At 47.5% G+C, this 14,600-nt stretch overlaps 1 protein-coding gene across 4 annotated transcripts in view; it reads left to right on the forward strand.

The window, feature by feature from the left end:
• PLA2G4E (phospholipase A2 group IVE) overlaps positions 1 to 9,230 on the forward strand; it is a 43,316-nt gene extending 34,086 nt beyond the window's left edge. For 2 of the 4 annotated variants that reach the window (XR_015134905.1, XM_086321725.1), the window contains 7 exons: positions 874 to 988; positions 1,506 to 1,643; positions 3,052 to 3,159; positions 3,702 to 3,905; positions 5,245 to 5,411; positions 6,594 to 6,777; positions 7,202 to 9,230. Coding sequence is in view for 1 of the 4 variants with exons in the window: in XM_086321725.1 (XP_086177851.1) it covers positions 874 to 988; positions 1,506 to 1,643; positions 3,052 to 3,159; positions 3,702 to 3,905; positions 5,245 to 5,411; positions 6,594 to 6,777; positions 7,202 to 7,419 (1,134 nt within the window). In the remaining 3 variants the exon portion in view is untranslated. The remainder of the gene's footprint in view (positions 1 to 873; positions 989 to 1,505; positions 1,644 to 3,051; positions 3,160 to 3,701; positions 3,906 to 5,244; positions 5,412 to 6,593; positions 6,778 to 7,201) is intronic. The other 2 variants (XR_015134904.1, XR_015134907.1) reach the window with 2 other exon arrangements.
• Positions 9,231 to 14,600: the final 5,370 nt, after the last annotated feature.

The raw sequence follows: 14,600 nt of genomic DNA on the forward strand, positions 1-14,600 counted from the left end.
AAATTGAAGGCAGGAATAGAAGGGGGTGACAGAGGATGAGATGGTTGGATGGCATTACCGACTCAATGGACATGAGTTTGAACAAACTCTGGGAGATAGTGAAGGACAGGGAAGCCTTGCATGCTGCAGTCCATGGGATCTGAATGATTGAACAACAGTTGTTTGACCCACACGTGTGTTTACCATCCCATAAAGGTTCCGTGGTCTTCACACACTTGGACAACCGTGGATGTCAGCCACCAGGCAGCTGCTTGGTCTGGGGTTAGAGCCTGGCCTTGTCTACACAGGCTGATTCACTGTGGGAGGTAGCCTATGGTCTAGGAGATCTGCAGGACACCCACTGTGATTAGACTGCACTGTACTTTGGGGACTTGGAACTTGACTGCCATCTGGTGCCCAGTTTCCAAGCCTTTTGTTTTTTAAAAAAGAAAAGTCTTTATTCTTCTCAAACAAATTTGAGATCCCAACATGCAAAGCAGATTTCTTATTTTTAATACAGCTGGTCTAGTTTGAGTGGGGTGGAAGATGATGAGGATGAAGGGGGGCAGTGGTGGCCCCTTCTACCCCTACCTTCTCATTCTGTGGCCCCTGAGACATGAGGAGAACCCTGGGACTCTGAGGGTCAGACCTAAACTGCAGACCCAGTACCACCGGGTCTGTGTGTCTGAGGTGGTGAACAGCCCAAGGACAAGTGAGCATTCTCCGGATGCATTTTCAGAGCAGGTTTGGCTGGTATCAGCTGAGACCTCCGCAGAAGCCTCGTGGGCTCAGGAGCCGGAAATGGGCTGCCAGAGGTCCAGACTGTTCTCTATTTTGCACTGCTTTCAGGCAGCTTGTCTGCTTCTTCCCCTTAACCATTATTTTTCCCCACAGAGAAATGAATGCAAACTGTCAGATCAGCGTGCTGCTTTGTGCCATGGCCAGAACCCCCTGCCCATCTACCTCACCATCAATGTCAAGGATGATGTAAGCAACCAGGATTTCAGAGGTAACACTGGTGACTAGCAATTTTACGAAGGGGTCCCTTCTCAGCAGGCAAAGGCACTCAGTACCCACAGCACACACCTCTCCACCACACCTTTGCCAACCTCCGCACCAAAATACTGTGCTGACAGCTGAAGAAGTCCACTTTGCTCCCTGCTTCTGCTCAGATGCATGTAGGGGATGGGTGGCAGAGTACTGGGGTTTCCCTGAGCAGAGATTTGATGAGACAGAGGAAATAAAAGTCGTCAAGAATCCTAGATATTTCTTAAGCTGCCAGATGGAAGGACTCTAGAGACCTGCCCAGCTTCCGGGTCCGTTTTTGGTCCTGGTTTATCCCATTTTGAAGAGCAAATGAGCCTGTGCAGGTGGCAAAACTGTCTTGCGGGCCCTCAGAAGCTGGCCACGGGCTCCCCCTTGTGTCCTGCAGGAGGACTTGCGGCCTCCCGGTCCCAGGCTCCTTGAGGCACGGTGGGCGAGGCCGTCCGGGCAGGAGGCTGACATCTGCCCTTCTTCGTGTGCAGAGTGGTTCGAGTTCTCCCCCTACGAGGTGGGCATGCAGAAGTATGGAGCCTTCATCCCCACAGAGCTCTTCGGCTCCGAGTTCTTCATGGGGCGGCTGATGAAGAGAATCCCAGAGTCGCGGATGTGCTACATGCTAGGTGACTCTTGGCTGGGGGAGGCCCCTGGGAACCCAGCTCCATGCTGAACAGGCTCCGCCTTGATTAGAGGACTGACAAATAAACACTCTCTGTTCCCCCCAGGATCTTGTCCCAGGTGCGGGGGCTAGTGTGGGTTATTCCTTGGGCATGTGACCCTCCTGGCATCTGTCAGCATCCCCTCATCCCAAGAGAGGCTCCTGACCTAACCTGAGACTAGCCTCCCAGACTGTCCTGATCTGCCTGTGACCCTTTGGGTCCAGAAGGACCTAACAGGGTCCCCGGGTCACTGGGGACCAAAGGGGACTCTCCCAATGTCTTTGTCTCCGTTGTCTCCCTGGTGACTGTTCAGAACCAGACTGGGAGTGGCAGGCTGAGATGGAAGTTTCTGGAACTTCTGCCCCTTTCCTCAATCTCCATCTCCAGACAGCAACATGCCTGTTTCCAGGGGTTGACTCTGCCCCTGGGCTCTAAGAGGCCAGAGGGGACCTTAGGGTGAAGACAGAGTCTCTGGGGAAGCCTGGCCCAGTTTCACTATGCTCCCAGGTCCTCCAGAAGGCTGGCCCGTTGAGTGCAGGGGCCTGGCTGTGACGTCCACTCATAGAGTCATCCCCTTCAGAGCCCGAACTATACCCATCAAAGGGAGACTGCAGAAAACAGACCCCTCTCTACAGCCTCAACAATCAGTTACACCCTTACTTAGGCTGGTTGTCTGCCTTCCTCTCCCTTCCATCTACCCCAAATCCAGCCCTCTTGGAAAGTCCCACTTAAGCCCTGTTTCTTAAGGGAAGTCCGCCCTGAGGCCCACAGCCCCCAGCAGCCTCTCCTTTCTCTGAACACCTTTGCTATCTGGTATGTGGCTCAGAGGTCTATAGGTAAGACACTGGGGCATGGACTCTGGTTTCTCATTTGTTAGCTGCTCAAAGTTGGTCAATTTACCTAACCTTCCTGAGCTTCAGTTTTCTCATCTGTAACTTGAGCTTAAGAGTAAAAACAACCTTATCAGTTCGGTTCAGGTGTTCAGTCGTGGCTGACTCTTTGCGACCCCATGGACTATAGCCCGCCAGGCTCCTCTGTCCATGGGGATTCTCCAGGCAAGAATACTGGAGTGGGTTGCTATGCCCTCCTCCGGGGGATCTTTCCAACCCAAGGACCTAGTCCACATCTCCTGAGTTGGCAGGTGGATTCTTTACCCACTGGACCATCTGGGAAGCCCCAACTGCCCTCTCCCAGTTCCAAGAGGAGAGTGGAAAAGAGCTGAGTCACTTATGTCGAGCTGCTCCACAAGGAGAGGGAAGTCAAAGCCTCTCCCTCTCCCTGAGCATCCTGACTTAGAGGGTCATCAAGGCCAATACTGGGGTGGGCCTGGAGGTTCTTGGACAGAGCTGCTCATGGTTGGTCCTGCCTCTAGGTTTGTGGAGTAGCATCTTCTCCCTGAACCTGCTTGACGCCTGGAACCTATCCCATACCTCGGAGGAGTTTTTTCACAAGTGGACAAGGGATAGAGTGCATGATATTGGTGGGTGACCTACTGGCCTCTTCTCTTGATTGGGAGACATAGGGGTGGGGAGGTAGGTCACAAACTGAGCACAGACCACCTGCCTCATGTTTCATCATCAGGCAGCTAGGGCTAGAGAGGCTTCCCTGCCTGGAGAGGCAGGTGACTCTAGGTGGACACACTTGTGCTAGCTCTGGCCTGGCTGGGGCGGGGGGTAGGGGGACGCGCCATGCAATAGGCTTGGCAGAGCTGCATGACACCCGGGAAAGCTGAAGAGGGTGGGGATATATGAATGCTGCTAAAGGCTGCCCTTCCGGACTCTGTCCTCTTGGGAACGCCTCCTTGCCAATCACCCTGGCTCCCTCTCCACTACCTTACTCCTGTTGCATGTCTCTCCCCTGGGCCCTCCTAGCTCTAATGCGAAAGCCTTGAGAACTAGGCAAGAAAGGTGTGCACTGCACTTACAGATGGACCTCTGGGTGCGGGGCACTCGGGCAATGCTTCACCTGGGCAACCTGGGGACCCCAGCCCTGTGACCTCCATCTCCCCCTACCACCCTGCAGAAGACGAGCCACTCCTGCCTGAAATCCCCAAATGTGATGCCAATGTCCTGGACACCACGGTGGTGACGCCAGCATCCTGGCTGTCCAACACTTTCCGCGACATCCTCACCCACAGGGCCTTTGTCTCCAAGTTCCACAATTTCCTGCTGGGGCTGCAGCTGCACACCAACTACCTCCAGAACAGCCAGTTCTCCATGTGGAAAGGTATCCCTACCTGCTGCCTCTGTTTGGAGGAAGGAGAAGTGGGTGTAGAGGCTGCCAGGGAGAAAGGATGAGAAAACGTCTGCCCATGTTCATCCGGCCAAGTGGCAGGCTCTCCCCATGGTGTATTCTGAATTTGGTGAAGCTTTGACCAGTTAGTGGAGTAGTGGCCTATTTAATTAATTGAATCTATGCTATATCTCTAGATAGCATCTGTATAAGAACCCCAGCAGGTAGAAATTGGCCCCGTTTTACAGGTGGGGAGTGTGTGGGTTCTGACTTTCTACAGCTGTGTTCTGGGGGCCCCTTTTGTGGGTGTGGCCCCCAGAGTTGGGCGGGGATGGCCCAGTGCAAGATCCTCCTAATGGTGAGTGCAGAGCTAGCTGGATCTTAAACTGTGGTCTGGCAGCTTCCACTCCAGGCCCCATCCCACCCTGCCAAGGCTTTAAGGTTGATATTCCACCATCTTTGGTATTTTACTTGGCCATGGTCTGCATATGGCTGCTTGAGCCTGCCCTAATAATCTTTGTCCTATCTGGGGCAAGAAGGGCAGCTGGCTCCTGGTCCACAGTCTGTACTCATTTATAGGCTCCTCTTAAGCCCCTGCTCCCCACAAGCTCTGTGGCTGAGGCTTTGTGGGCTTTCTGTGCATATTCCGTAAAAGACTTGCTAAACCGTTTCAGTTCAGTTCAGTTCAGTCACTCAGTTGTGTCCAACTCTTTGCAATCCCATGGATTGCAGCACGCCAGGCTTCCCTGTCTGTCACCAACTCCCAGAGCCTGCTCAAACTCATGTCCATTGAGTTGTTGATGCCATCTAACCATCTCATCCTCTGTCATCTCCTTCTTCTCCTGCCTTCAATCTTTCCCAGCATCAGGGTCTTTTCCAGTGAGTCAGTTCTTTGCATTAGGTGGCCAAAGTATTGGAGCTTCAGCTTCAGCATCAGTCCTTCTGAGGAATATTCAGGGTTGATTTTCTTTAGGATTGACTGGTTTGATATCTTTGCAGTCCAAGGGCCTCTCAAGAGTTTTCTCCATCACCACAGTTCAAAAGCATCAATTCTTCGGCACTCAGCTTTCTTTATGGTCCAACTCTCACATCCATACATGACTACTGGAAAAACCATAGCTTTTTTTTTTTTTTTTGCTAAAACTCCATGGATTAGGCTGTTCTTCCTCAGGCCACCCAGCAGGAGCACTGGGACTCACCGGGCACCCTGGTGGAGGGGAGGGTGGGAGGCCATGCTGAAGTAGAGGAGCTCCGGGCAGGGCACCAGGTGCCTTTGACCACCGGCTGAGATCAGGAGGTGAGGAGTGAGGATAACTGGAAGCCTGACTTTCAGACACGGTGCTGGACGGCTTCCCAAACCAGCTGACAGGATCTGTGAAACACCTGTGCCTGCTGGACACCGCATTCTTTGTCAACTCCAGCTACGCGCCCCTCCTCAGGCCCGAGAGAAAAGTTGACCTCATTATCCACCTTAATTACTGTGCTGGGTCCCAGACAAAGGTGAGTGCAGCGGAGAAAGGCTCCCACCCCACTCCCCACAGGCTCCTACACTTAGCATCAGAGTCACTCAAGCCCCTCTGCGGGGGGTTAGGTGGAGGTTATGATGCAGGCTAGACAACCAAACCTCAGGGGGCAGCCCACGGGCCCTCATGTGATGGGACCCAGGTTTACTAGATTCCTCGAGCTAATTCCAATTTTATTCTTACATTAAAGCATTTCCCATATTTGGAAATTCTTCCAGCTGCAAAGAGAAAAAAGAGTTTTAAAAAATAACCTTAATAGAGCCCAGTCAATTCTAAAGTATTGTACCATCCTAGGAGTTTGTAATGTCCTAGTTTCAAAAGGATCACACAATTCCTCCAACTCCAGAGTATGAGCCTCCATGTAATTACACCAAAGGGTTAGGACCAGAGACTTTTTTTAAATTTATTTCCTTTTGAAAATGTCTGGATTTTCAAGGGAAAGACACTGGGTTTTGGTCTGTCGTAATACAGTCCTATCCTGAGGCCAGGGAAAGGGGCATGAAGACAGACGACAAGGATGACACCAGTGATAATAACTGAAGTTTGTAAACAAAGCTTACTTGATCCTTGTGCCAGCTCTTGGAGGTAGATGGTAACTGCTGTTCTTCCCATGTTATAGGAGACGGAGGTGACACAGAGAGGGTCAGTGGCTTGCTTAAGATCGTGCAGCTGGTGAACACAGAACAGGGAGTAGAATGAAAGGGATACTGCTCTGAGTTAAAGTCTGCCGTTCTTGTTACATCATGTTTACAAAGATGCCCTTTAAGAGTTCTCTCTGGCCCTGTGGCACTTTGTCAGTTTCAGATCCCATGCATGTCCCACAGGAGCCTGGCCAGCCATGGCTGTCACCCTCTCTGGGGGCACCCACAGTTCCAGGTCTGTGTTTGGGTGAAGCATCATCAAAAGGCTTCTGTCCATTTTACTTGGGGCAGGAGCTTATGGCTGGACACACACCAACCTACTGCCTCAGGCTCTTCATCCTGCCTCAGGCTCTTCATCCTGACCCAGCTTTGTCCTAAAAATAGCACAGATAGGCAAAGCAGTGGGAGACCTGAGTTGTTAGCTGGGGAAATCAGGAAGCTGGAGCTAAGAACTCTGTGTTTCTGGTCCACCCTCACCCCTCCTGAAACTCACACAATGTCCTCCTGTGATGTTCTAGCCCATGAAGCAAACCTGTGAGTACTGTGCCGTGCAGAACATCCCCTTCCTCAAATACGAGCTGCAGAAGGAGGAGGATAGCCTCAAGGAGTGCTACCTGCTGGAGAACTCCCAGGAGCCCGACACCCCCATCGTGACCTTTTTCCCACTCATCTGCGACACCTTCCAAAATTACAAGGCCCCAGGTAAGCTGCGGTGAGCTCAGGTCCCACCCGCCCCCGACCTTGGACAGCGAGCTCTTTGATGTGTGTGGTCTTCCAAGAGCACTAACAGGGGGAGCCTGGCTTAGCTCCAGTCTGAACCAAGCTTGGCTTTGGTGAGAAACAACAAGCCCCCAGGCCCCAGGCCCCAGGCCCCAGCGATGTCCAATTCCACTCTTTCAGTCATTCACAGCCTGGATCTGTGCTAGTACCATGGCGATCCTGAGATAGCCAAGCTGTGTCCCTGCCCCGGGGGACTGGGAGATGCGTGTGCGCATGTGCGTGTGAGTGTGCAACATGTGCCTGTTTTCCTGTGAATGTGCTGGGGTGGGCCTCACAGGGAGAGCCAGAAACAAGCCATTACAAGTTCACACATAAAGGGCTACAGTGAGTCCTTCTGCTCCTCCAGGTGTGGAACGAAGCCCCGAGGAGCTGGAGCAGGGCCAGGTTGACATCTACGGTCCCAAAACTCCCTACGCCACCAAGGAGCTGACATACACTGAGGCTGCCTTCGACAAGCTGGTGAAGCTTTCTGAGTATAACATCCTGAATAACAAGGACAAGCTCCTTCAGGCCTTGCGACTGGCAGTAGAGAGGAAACGCCAGAAGAGCCAGTGTCCTCCCTAAGGTCCCAGGGCACCTCACCGATCCTGTGTCTGCTTCTAGCATCAGAGGTATAGAACCCACCAGGGCTGACCAGCCGCACAGCCAGCTCTGCTCTCTAGCATGGCTGGCCTGGGCTTTCTATCAAAAAAAATTAACATTAAAAAGGAGAATTGAGAGAGACAGAGATAAAGGAACATAATAAAGGGATGTATGGGGGCCTTATATCCACTGGAATTTTTTAAAACCTTCCTTGCAGGGAAGGGGTTCCAAAAGCCACAGGCGCCCACATACGCCTAAAGAATGGATAATAACAGCATGACCTGACTTTATATAAGAGGCTGGTTCCCCAGTAATCTCGAACTCACAGGAGGAACTCAAAACCCTCCCCTCACTACTCCACTCTGCTTGGGGAATGCACCAGAGGACTTGAGAAGCATTCTGGGTTCTCTGGAAAAATGTTTTTTTTTAAGTTAAGGCAATTGTATTCTTGTGATTTTCATAGACAATTGTATTTCGTGACTTATTTTTATGAAGCCTCATATTAATAGGAAGTGTAATGCTTGAAGATCTAGGTGGTGCACTAGAGGCATTCTGGTCTGTTCAGCAACAAACACGAAAAACTGATGGGGTTTCGACAGCCCCTCTGCAGCTACTCAGAGCCCCAGGACTGATGATTCACCCTGTCATCTGGCCTGGGCAGCCTTGCTGAGCAACCAGCTCCAGTGTTATGCCAGGCAAAGTCCACGTCTGTAGCTCAGGTCCACCGAACAAGGATCTGGGATACAGCTCAGCGAGGTCTGGGCAGGTACATCAGGCATCAGGTGAGTGCGGCGGCCACTCACTGACCAGCCTGCTCCCTGAGCATATCCCTATCCTCTTACCACCTCCTGTCTGGTTCCCAGATGGGATTATTTATTTCTGAGTTGCATTCCTCTTATTTATTATGTAAGCACCATGGCCAGTGTATCCCAGCTCTTGAAGAGACACTCAGATAACAAAACTGGAAAGGATCAACCCAGAAAGGACCAGGTTAACCCTAAGGAAAACACTCATCCGTCGAGTTGGTTTCCAGATGAATCACTGGCAAAGCCCTGGGACACAAAATCTCAAAGTATCCGGTCTCCAATCAGGCCAGGAACTTAACTGAAGAAATGTGTAACCTGAGCCATTGAGAAGCCAGGGCGATGGGACATGTGACCAGAAAGGCATGTGGCCCTCACGAAGCCCAGCACATCTGGAAGACACGGCCACTGTGCTCCCTAAGCAGTCCTTTGGATGTTAGGAGATGCGTGGTGACAGGTGCCAAAAGTTTACCAAAATCGTCCTCTGATTTATATCCTTGAAACTCAAGGGAAACTGATTAGAAATGCAGAGACTCAGGCCACACCCCAGCCATACTGACTCAGAATCTACATTTAAGAAGATTCTTCACCTCCTCTCCCCTGCCTCTAGGTGATACTTAGATGCATATTGAAGTCTGAGAGGAATGAATTTAGCTGTACTCTCCCATAAGCCAGAAAGCATGAGTCCATCACCTCCCCTGAGCCCTTGATAAACTGGACCTGGTCCCCTCCAGAAAATGCTGACTTAGGACCCCACTGTCTCCTCCATCAGAGCAGCCAGCTGCCTCCACTCTGCCATCTTTTCTTTCTATCTCCCAAGACAGATTCTCTTCAAATTATCAGAGTGAGCCAGAAGACCTGTGTTTATCAAAATACCTGTGTGTGTATTGTAAGGTGAAGGCAGCCCTGCCTTGGATTCATCAATGTAAAACAAGGTTTATAAAGTCATTGTATTATTTGAACCTGGAATAAACTGGCCATGTGGGTGAATGCTGTCAACTCATTGGCTTTCATTTATGATGCTGCAATCTATGCATAACTCCTGCCCTCATCCCTGTCTGGGCTTCCCACATGTGCTGCCAGAGGCGTGAGAAAGCCATGCCAGCCTTCCCGCCTTCAGGGGTCCCTCCTTTCTCGTGATGGGGTGTCCCTCTGCTGTTATGAAGTGTGTCAGTGGCCAGCGGAGAACCAGCCCTTGCTGATATGTGCTGTTTGAAGCTCAGATGGTTTTCATGAAGCACTGATGGAGAGGAAAGAAGGGCAGCCAGCATCAGCCGAGCACCTACCTGATACACCGCGGTCCGTGAACAGCTTCTGCTTCCTAGAAAGTTAGATTTGGGTTCAGGGGAAAACGTGAAAACATAGTTTATGCTTTTGTATGTTGTCAACAGATGTGAGAAGTTAAAAAGTGACTTAGCTTCTAAAACAATGCTGGTGATGTCATGGAGCTGGGGATAAGTAAGGACCACACAAGGGATAAGGACATGTGTCATCAGTTCCGAGAGCGTGAGGGCATAGGGTCCTGGGGAGGACAAGGAGGCTCCCTCCTCAGGTTCCCTGCTCTCCACCTATAACAATTTTTTTTAATTTTATTTTAATTTTGGGTGCACTGGGTCTTCATTGCTGTGCTCGGCTTTTCTCTAGTTGTGGTGCGTGGGCTTCTCACTGTGGTGGCTTCTCTTGTGGAGCACAGGCTCTAGCCACATGGTCTCAGTTGTTGCAACTTGATTTAATAGAAAAATTAAATAAAACTCTTCTCTCCCCCAGTCTTCCCAAGAGCAGCCATCATTCCACACTGCCATGCAGCCCAGGTGCCCTGCCCCACAGATGTTTTCTGCCCCTATGTCCCCATGAAAACACTTCTCCCCAAGGTCACCAATGTCGTCAGATAATTGCCAGATACACTGAGCCAAAAGGCACCGGCTCTTTACAGGCCTTATCTTACTCGATTGTTCTCCACATTTGGCCCTGCAGACCACTCCCTCCTTCCTGAAACCCTCCCTTCCCGAGACTTCCTTGCCAACAGCAGTTCAGTTCAGTTCCGTTGCAAATATTTATTGCCTTCCCAACAACGTGCCAGTCACTGCTGTAGGCACTGGGGGACAATAAAAAGGATGAACAATTGACCCCGCACTTCAAGGAGCTTCCTTCTGGTCCCACGAAGGAGGCCTACACGGAAACACGGGCTTGCGGTACGCAGAGGAAGCTCCATGAGAGCTGTGTACACAAGGGGCACACATCAGGGACTCCAACCCAGCCCTCGAGGAGAGGGGCCTAATGTGCTGGACACCTTCTGTCCTGGATTTATTCCCATTTCAAATCCCTTCTCTGGCATCCCCTCTCCTCTCTCCTTTAAGTGCTGATATTACTTGAGGCTCTCTCCTCAGTTCTGCTCCCTGATCACTGTACCCTCCTTAAAGCAATCTCATCCACACCCAGAATTTCTACTCCTGCGTCTATTTTGAAAACTCTCAAACCTTTATTTCTAGCCAGGGTAATGTCCTGAGTTCTTGATTCATGTATTCAAATTCTGTATCAGTTAGCATTGCTTTTACTACATAACTGAAAAGATCTAAAGAGGCTTAAAGATCTAAAGATCTAAAAGATCTCTATTTCTAATCAGGGACCCAGCTCCTTTCAGCTGTTGCTTCTGCCATCCTCAAGTTTTCCTTCCATATGGTAGTTTCCAATATGGCTGTTGCACCTCTACCCACATTCTAGGCAGCAGAAAGGATAAAGGGGTCAGAGCATGTATCATGTAGCATAATGTTTTCAGGTTTGATCCAGATTGTGGCATGTGACAGGATTTCTTTCCTTTTTAAGGCTGAATAACATTTCATTGTATGTATATATACACATTTTGTTTAAACGTTTATCCATTCATCTATCAATCGACACTTAGGTTGCTTTAACCTCTTGACTATTGTGAGTGGAGCTGCTATGAACTTGAATGTACAAATATCTCCTAGAGGCCCTACTTTCAATTCTTTAGGATATATACCCAAAAATAGGATTGGTGGATACTATAGTACTATCTTTTTTGGAAGAACTGCCATCCCGTTTTCCATAGCAATTGCATGGATTCACTTCTGTCATCTGCTTTTTTCCACTTAAAAATATATTCTGAGCATTTTCTCAGGTGATTAATACTCTTCTCATATAACACGATTTTCAGAGACTACATAGGAATCCATCATCTGCTTAACTAGTCTTTTCATGGGAGAACAACCAGGCACAGCTTTTCACTGTTATAATGATACGCTGTTAGACATTCCTTAGATAAGCTTTATATTCATTATTCCTTCAGGATAAAATTCCTGAGAAGTGTGAGCATTTCTAACAATTAGGAAAGGTATACTTGACATCATAGACTGTGCATAATTAAAGTACACGATTTGATGAGTTTCAGCAGAGGTATACAACTGTGAACCATCACAACAGTCAAGGTAATGAGTAAACCCTTCACCCCAACAAGCCTACTCATGCCTTTTGTATCCGTCCCTCTGCTCCCCCCCTGCTGGGTCATGTGGTAGGTGCATGCTTCACTTTTTAAAAACTGCCAAACTGTTTCCAAAGTGATTGTTACTAGCTTACATTCCACTGGTAATGCATAAGAGTTCTAGTTGCTCCACATCCTTACCAACAACTGGTATGATTCAGACATTCTAATAGGTGTATAATGGTACCTTGGTGTGGGTTTTTTGTTTTTGTTTTTTTTTAATTCACTTTTTTTTTTTTGGCCATGTCACACAGATTGCGGGATCTTAGTTCTCCAGCCAGGGACTAAACCCAGGCTATGGCAGTGAAAGCTCAAGTCCTAACCACTGGACTGCCAGGGAACTCCCTGTTTTCTTAATATTGAACTTTAAGAAGTCTTTATGTTTCAGATGCAAGTCCTTTATCAGATATCTGAAAATATAGTCTCCTAGTCTGTGATTTCTTTTCATTTTGTTTACAGTATCAAAGGTCAGGAGTTTGTAATTTTGATCATCTAATTTATCAATTTTTTTCTTTTATGGAGCATGCTTTTAGTATCATCTAAGAAACCTTTCCCTACACAAGTTCACAAAGGTTTTCTGCATTGTTTTGTTCTTTACATCTTCATTTATAATCATTTTGAGATCACTTTTACATATAGTGGAAGGTATAGATCAAAGTTCATCTTTTCACACATGGATGTCCAACTAGCATTATTAGTTGAAAAGACTTTCCTTATCCATTGAATTGCATTTGCATTGTGTCAAAAGTCAATTAACCAGTATGTGTGGGTCTGTTTTTAGACTCTATTTGTTCTTTTGATATATTAGTCTATCTTTATACCAATATCGTGCTGCCTTGATTTCTGTATCTTTACAATGAGTTTTGAAATTAGGTAGTGTAAATCTTCCAACTTTGGTTTTTTTTTTTTTTTTTTTAAGTTGTTTTGGCTATTTTAGATTCTTTGCATTTACATGTGAATTTAGAATCAACTTGTCAATTAACAAAAATAAAAACATGCTAGGATTGCACTGAATATGTTTATAAGTTTAAAGAAAATTGACATCTTAGCAATATTGAGTCTTCTGATCCACAAGCGTATATACATATCCACAAGTATATATTTCCATTTGTTTAGACCTTCTTTATTTCTCCCAGAAATGCTCTGTAGCTATCAGTGTACAGACCTTGTACATTTTAATCAGATTTACCCCTAAGTATTTAATATATTTAATGCATTGCAAATTATATTGATTTTTTACTTCATTGTCCAATTATTCATTGCTAGTGTATAAAAAATAGAGGTTTTTGTCTTATACCTAGCAATCCTGCTAAACTCATTAGTTCTACTAGCTTTTTTGGTGAAGTAAGTGTGTGAAAGTCTCTGTTGTGTCCAACTGTTTGCGACCCCATGGACTATACAGTCCGTGGAATTCTCCAGGCCAGAATACTGGAGTAGGTATCCTTTCCCTTCTCCAGGGGATTTCCCCAATCCAGGGATCAAACCCAGGTCTCCTGCATTGCCAGCGGATTCTTTACTAGCTGAGCCACAAGGGAAACCCCAGTTTTTTTGGTAGATTCCTTAGAATTTTCTACATAGATGGTCATATTTTCTGCAAATAAAGATGGTTTTACTTTTTCTATCCAATCTAGATACCTTTTCTTTTACTTGCTTTATTGTACTGACTAGAATCTTAGTAGGATGCTAAATGGGCTTCCCTGGTAGCTCAGCTGGTAAAGAATCTGCCTACAATGCAGGAGAACTGGGTTCAATCCCTGGGTTGGGAAGATCCCTTGGAGGAGAGGGCATGAGAATCCATGACAGTATTCTTGCCTGGAGAAGCCCCATGGACAGAGGAGCCTGGAGGGCTGCAGTCCATAGTGTTGCAGAGTCAGACAAGACAGATCGAGTAAGCACAGGCACAGCACAGCATGTTAAATAGAAGTGGTAAAAGCAGACGTCTTTGTCCTGTTTCTGATCTCAGAAGGAAAGCTCTCAGTCATTTCATCTTAAGTTTTATGTTGAGAAGCAGAAGTCTTGAATGTGCATTTTCAAGATTTTTGGTAAGTATGGACTCCAGAAAAGTGCCAATTTATACCATCTCCAGCAATGTATGAGAAGGTACCTTTTCCTGCTGCTGCTAAGTCACTACAGTCGTGTCTGACTCCATGCAACCCCATAGACAGAAGCTCACCAGGCTCCCCCGTCCCCGGGATTCTCCAGGCAAGAACACTGGAGTGGGTTGCCATTTCCTTCTCCAATGCGTGAAAGTGAAAAGTGAAAGTGAAGTCGCTCAGTTGTGTCCAACTCCTAGCGACCCCATGGACTGCAGCCCACCAGGCTCCTCTGTCCATGGGATTTTCCAGGCAAGAGTACTGGAGTGGGGTGCCATTGCCTTCTCTGGGTACCTTTTCCTACACCCTGGCTAACATTAGACATCATCTTAGAAAAATAAAAGTCTGTAATTCTTAATGTTACCTGTTCATTTTAAATTTGTTTATCTGATTGTTAGTGGAGATCAGCATCATTTAGTTTACAGGTCAACTATATTAGTTTTTCTAGTTGTCTATGTCCTTTGCTCATTGGTCTAATTGAGTATTTTCTTTTTTAATAATTTCATATAGATTTTTAAAGTTTAATTCCTTAATTAAATTTAAATATATATGATATAATATGTCTGTAGTATTTTACCCCATTTGTCTTTTGACCTTTACTTTGGTTTATGGATTTTTTTTTTAATGTGGACTGTTTCAAAAATCTTTATTGACTTTGTTACAATATTGCTTCTCTTTTAAGTTTGTTTGGGGTTTTTTGGCCCCGAGGCATGTGGGATCTTAGCTCTCTGACCAGGGATGGAACTGCACTCTAGGCGTTGGAAGGTG

This window comes from Bos grunniens, chromosome 10 (assembly GCF_055505025.1).
Source record: "Bos grunniens cultivar Pamir isolate PY7600 chromosome 10, Bosgru_T2T1.0, whole genome shotgun sequence".
Taxonomy (NCBI): domain Eukaryota; kingdom Metazoa; phylum Chordata; class Mammalia; order Artiodactyla; family Bovidae; genus Bos; species Bos grunniens.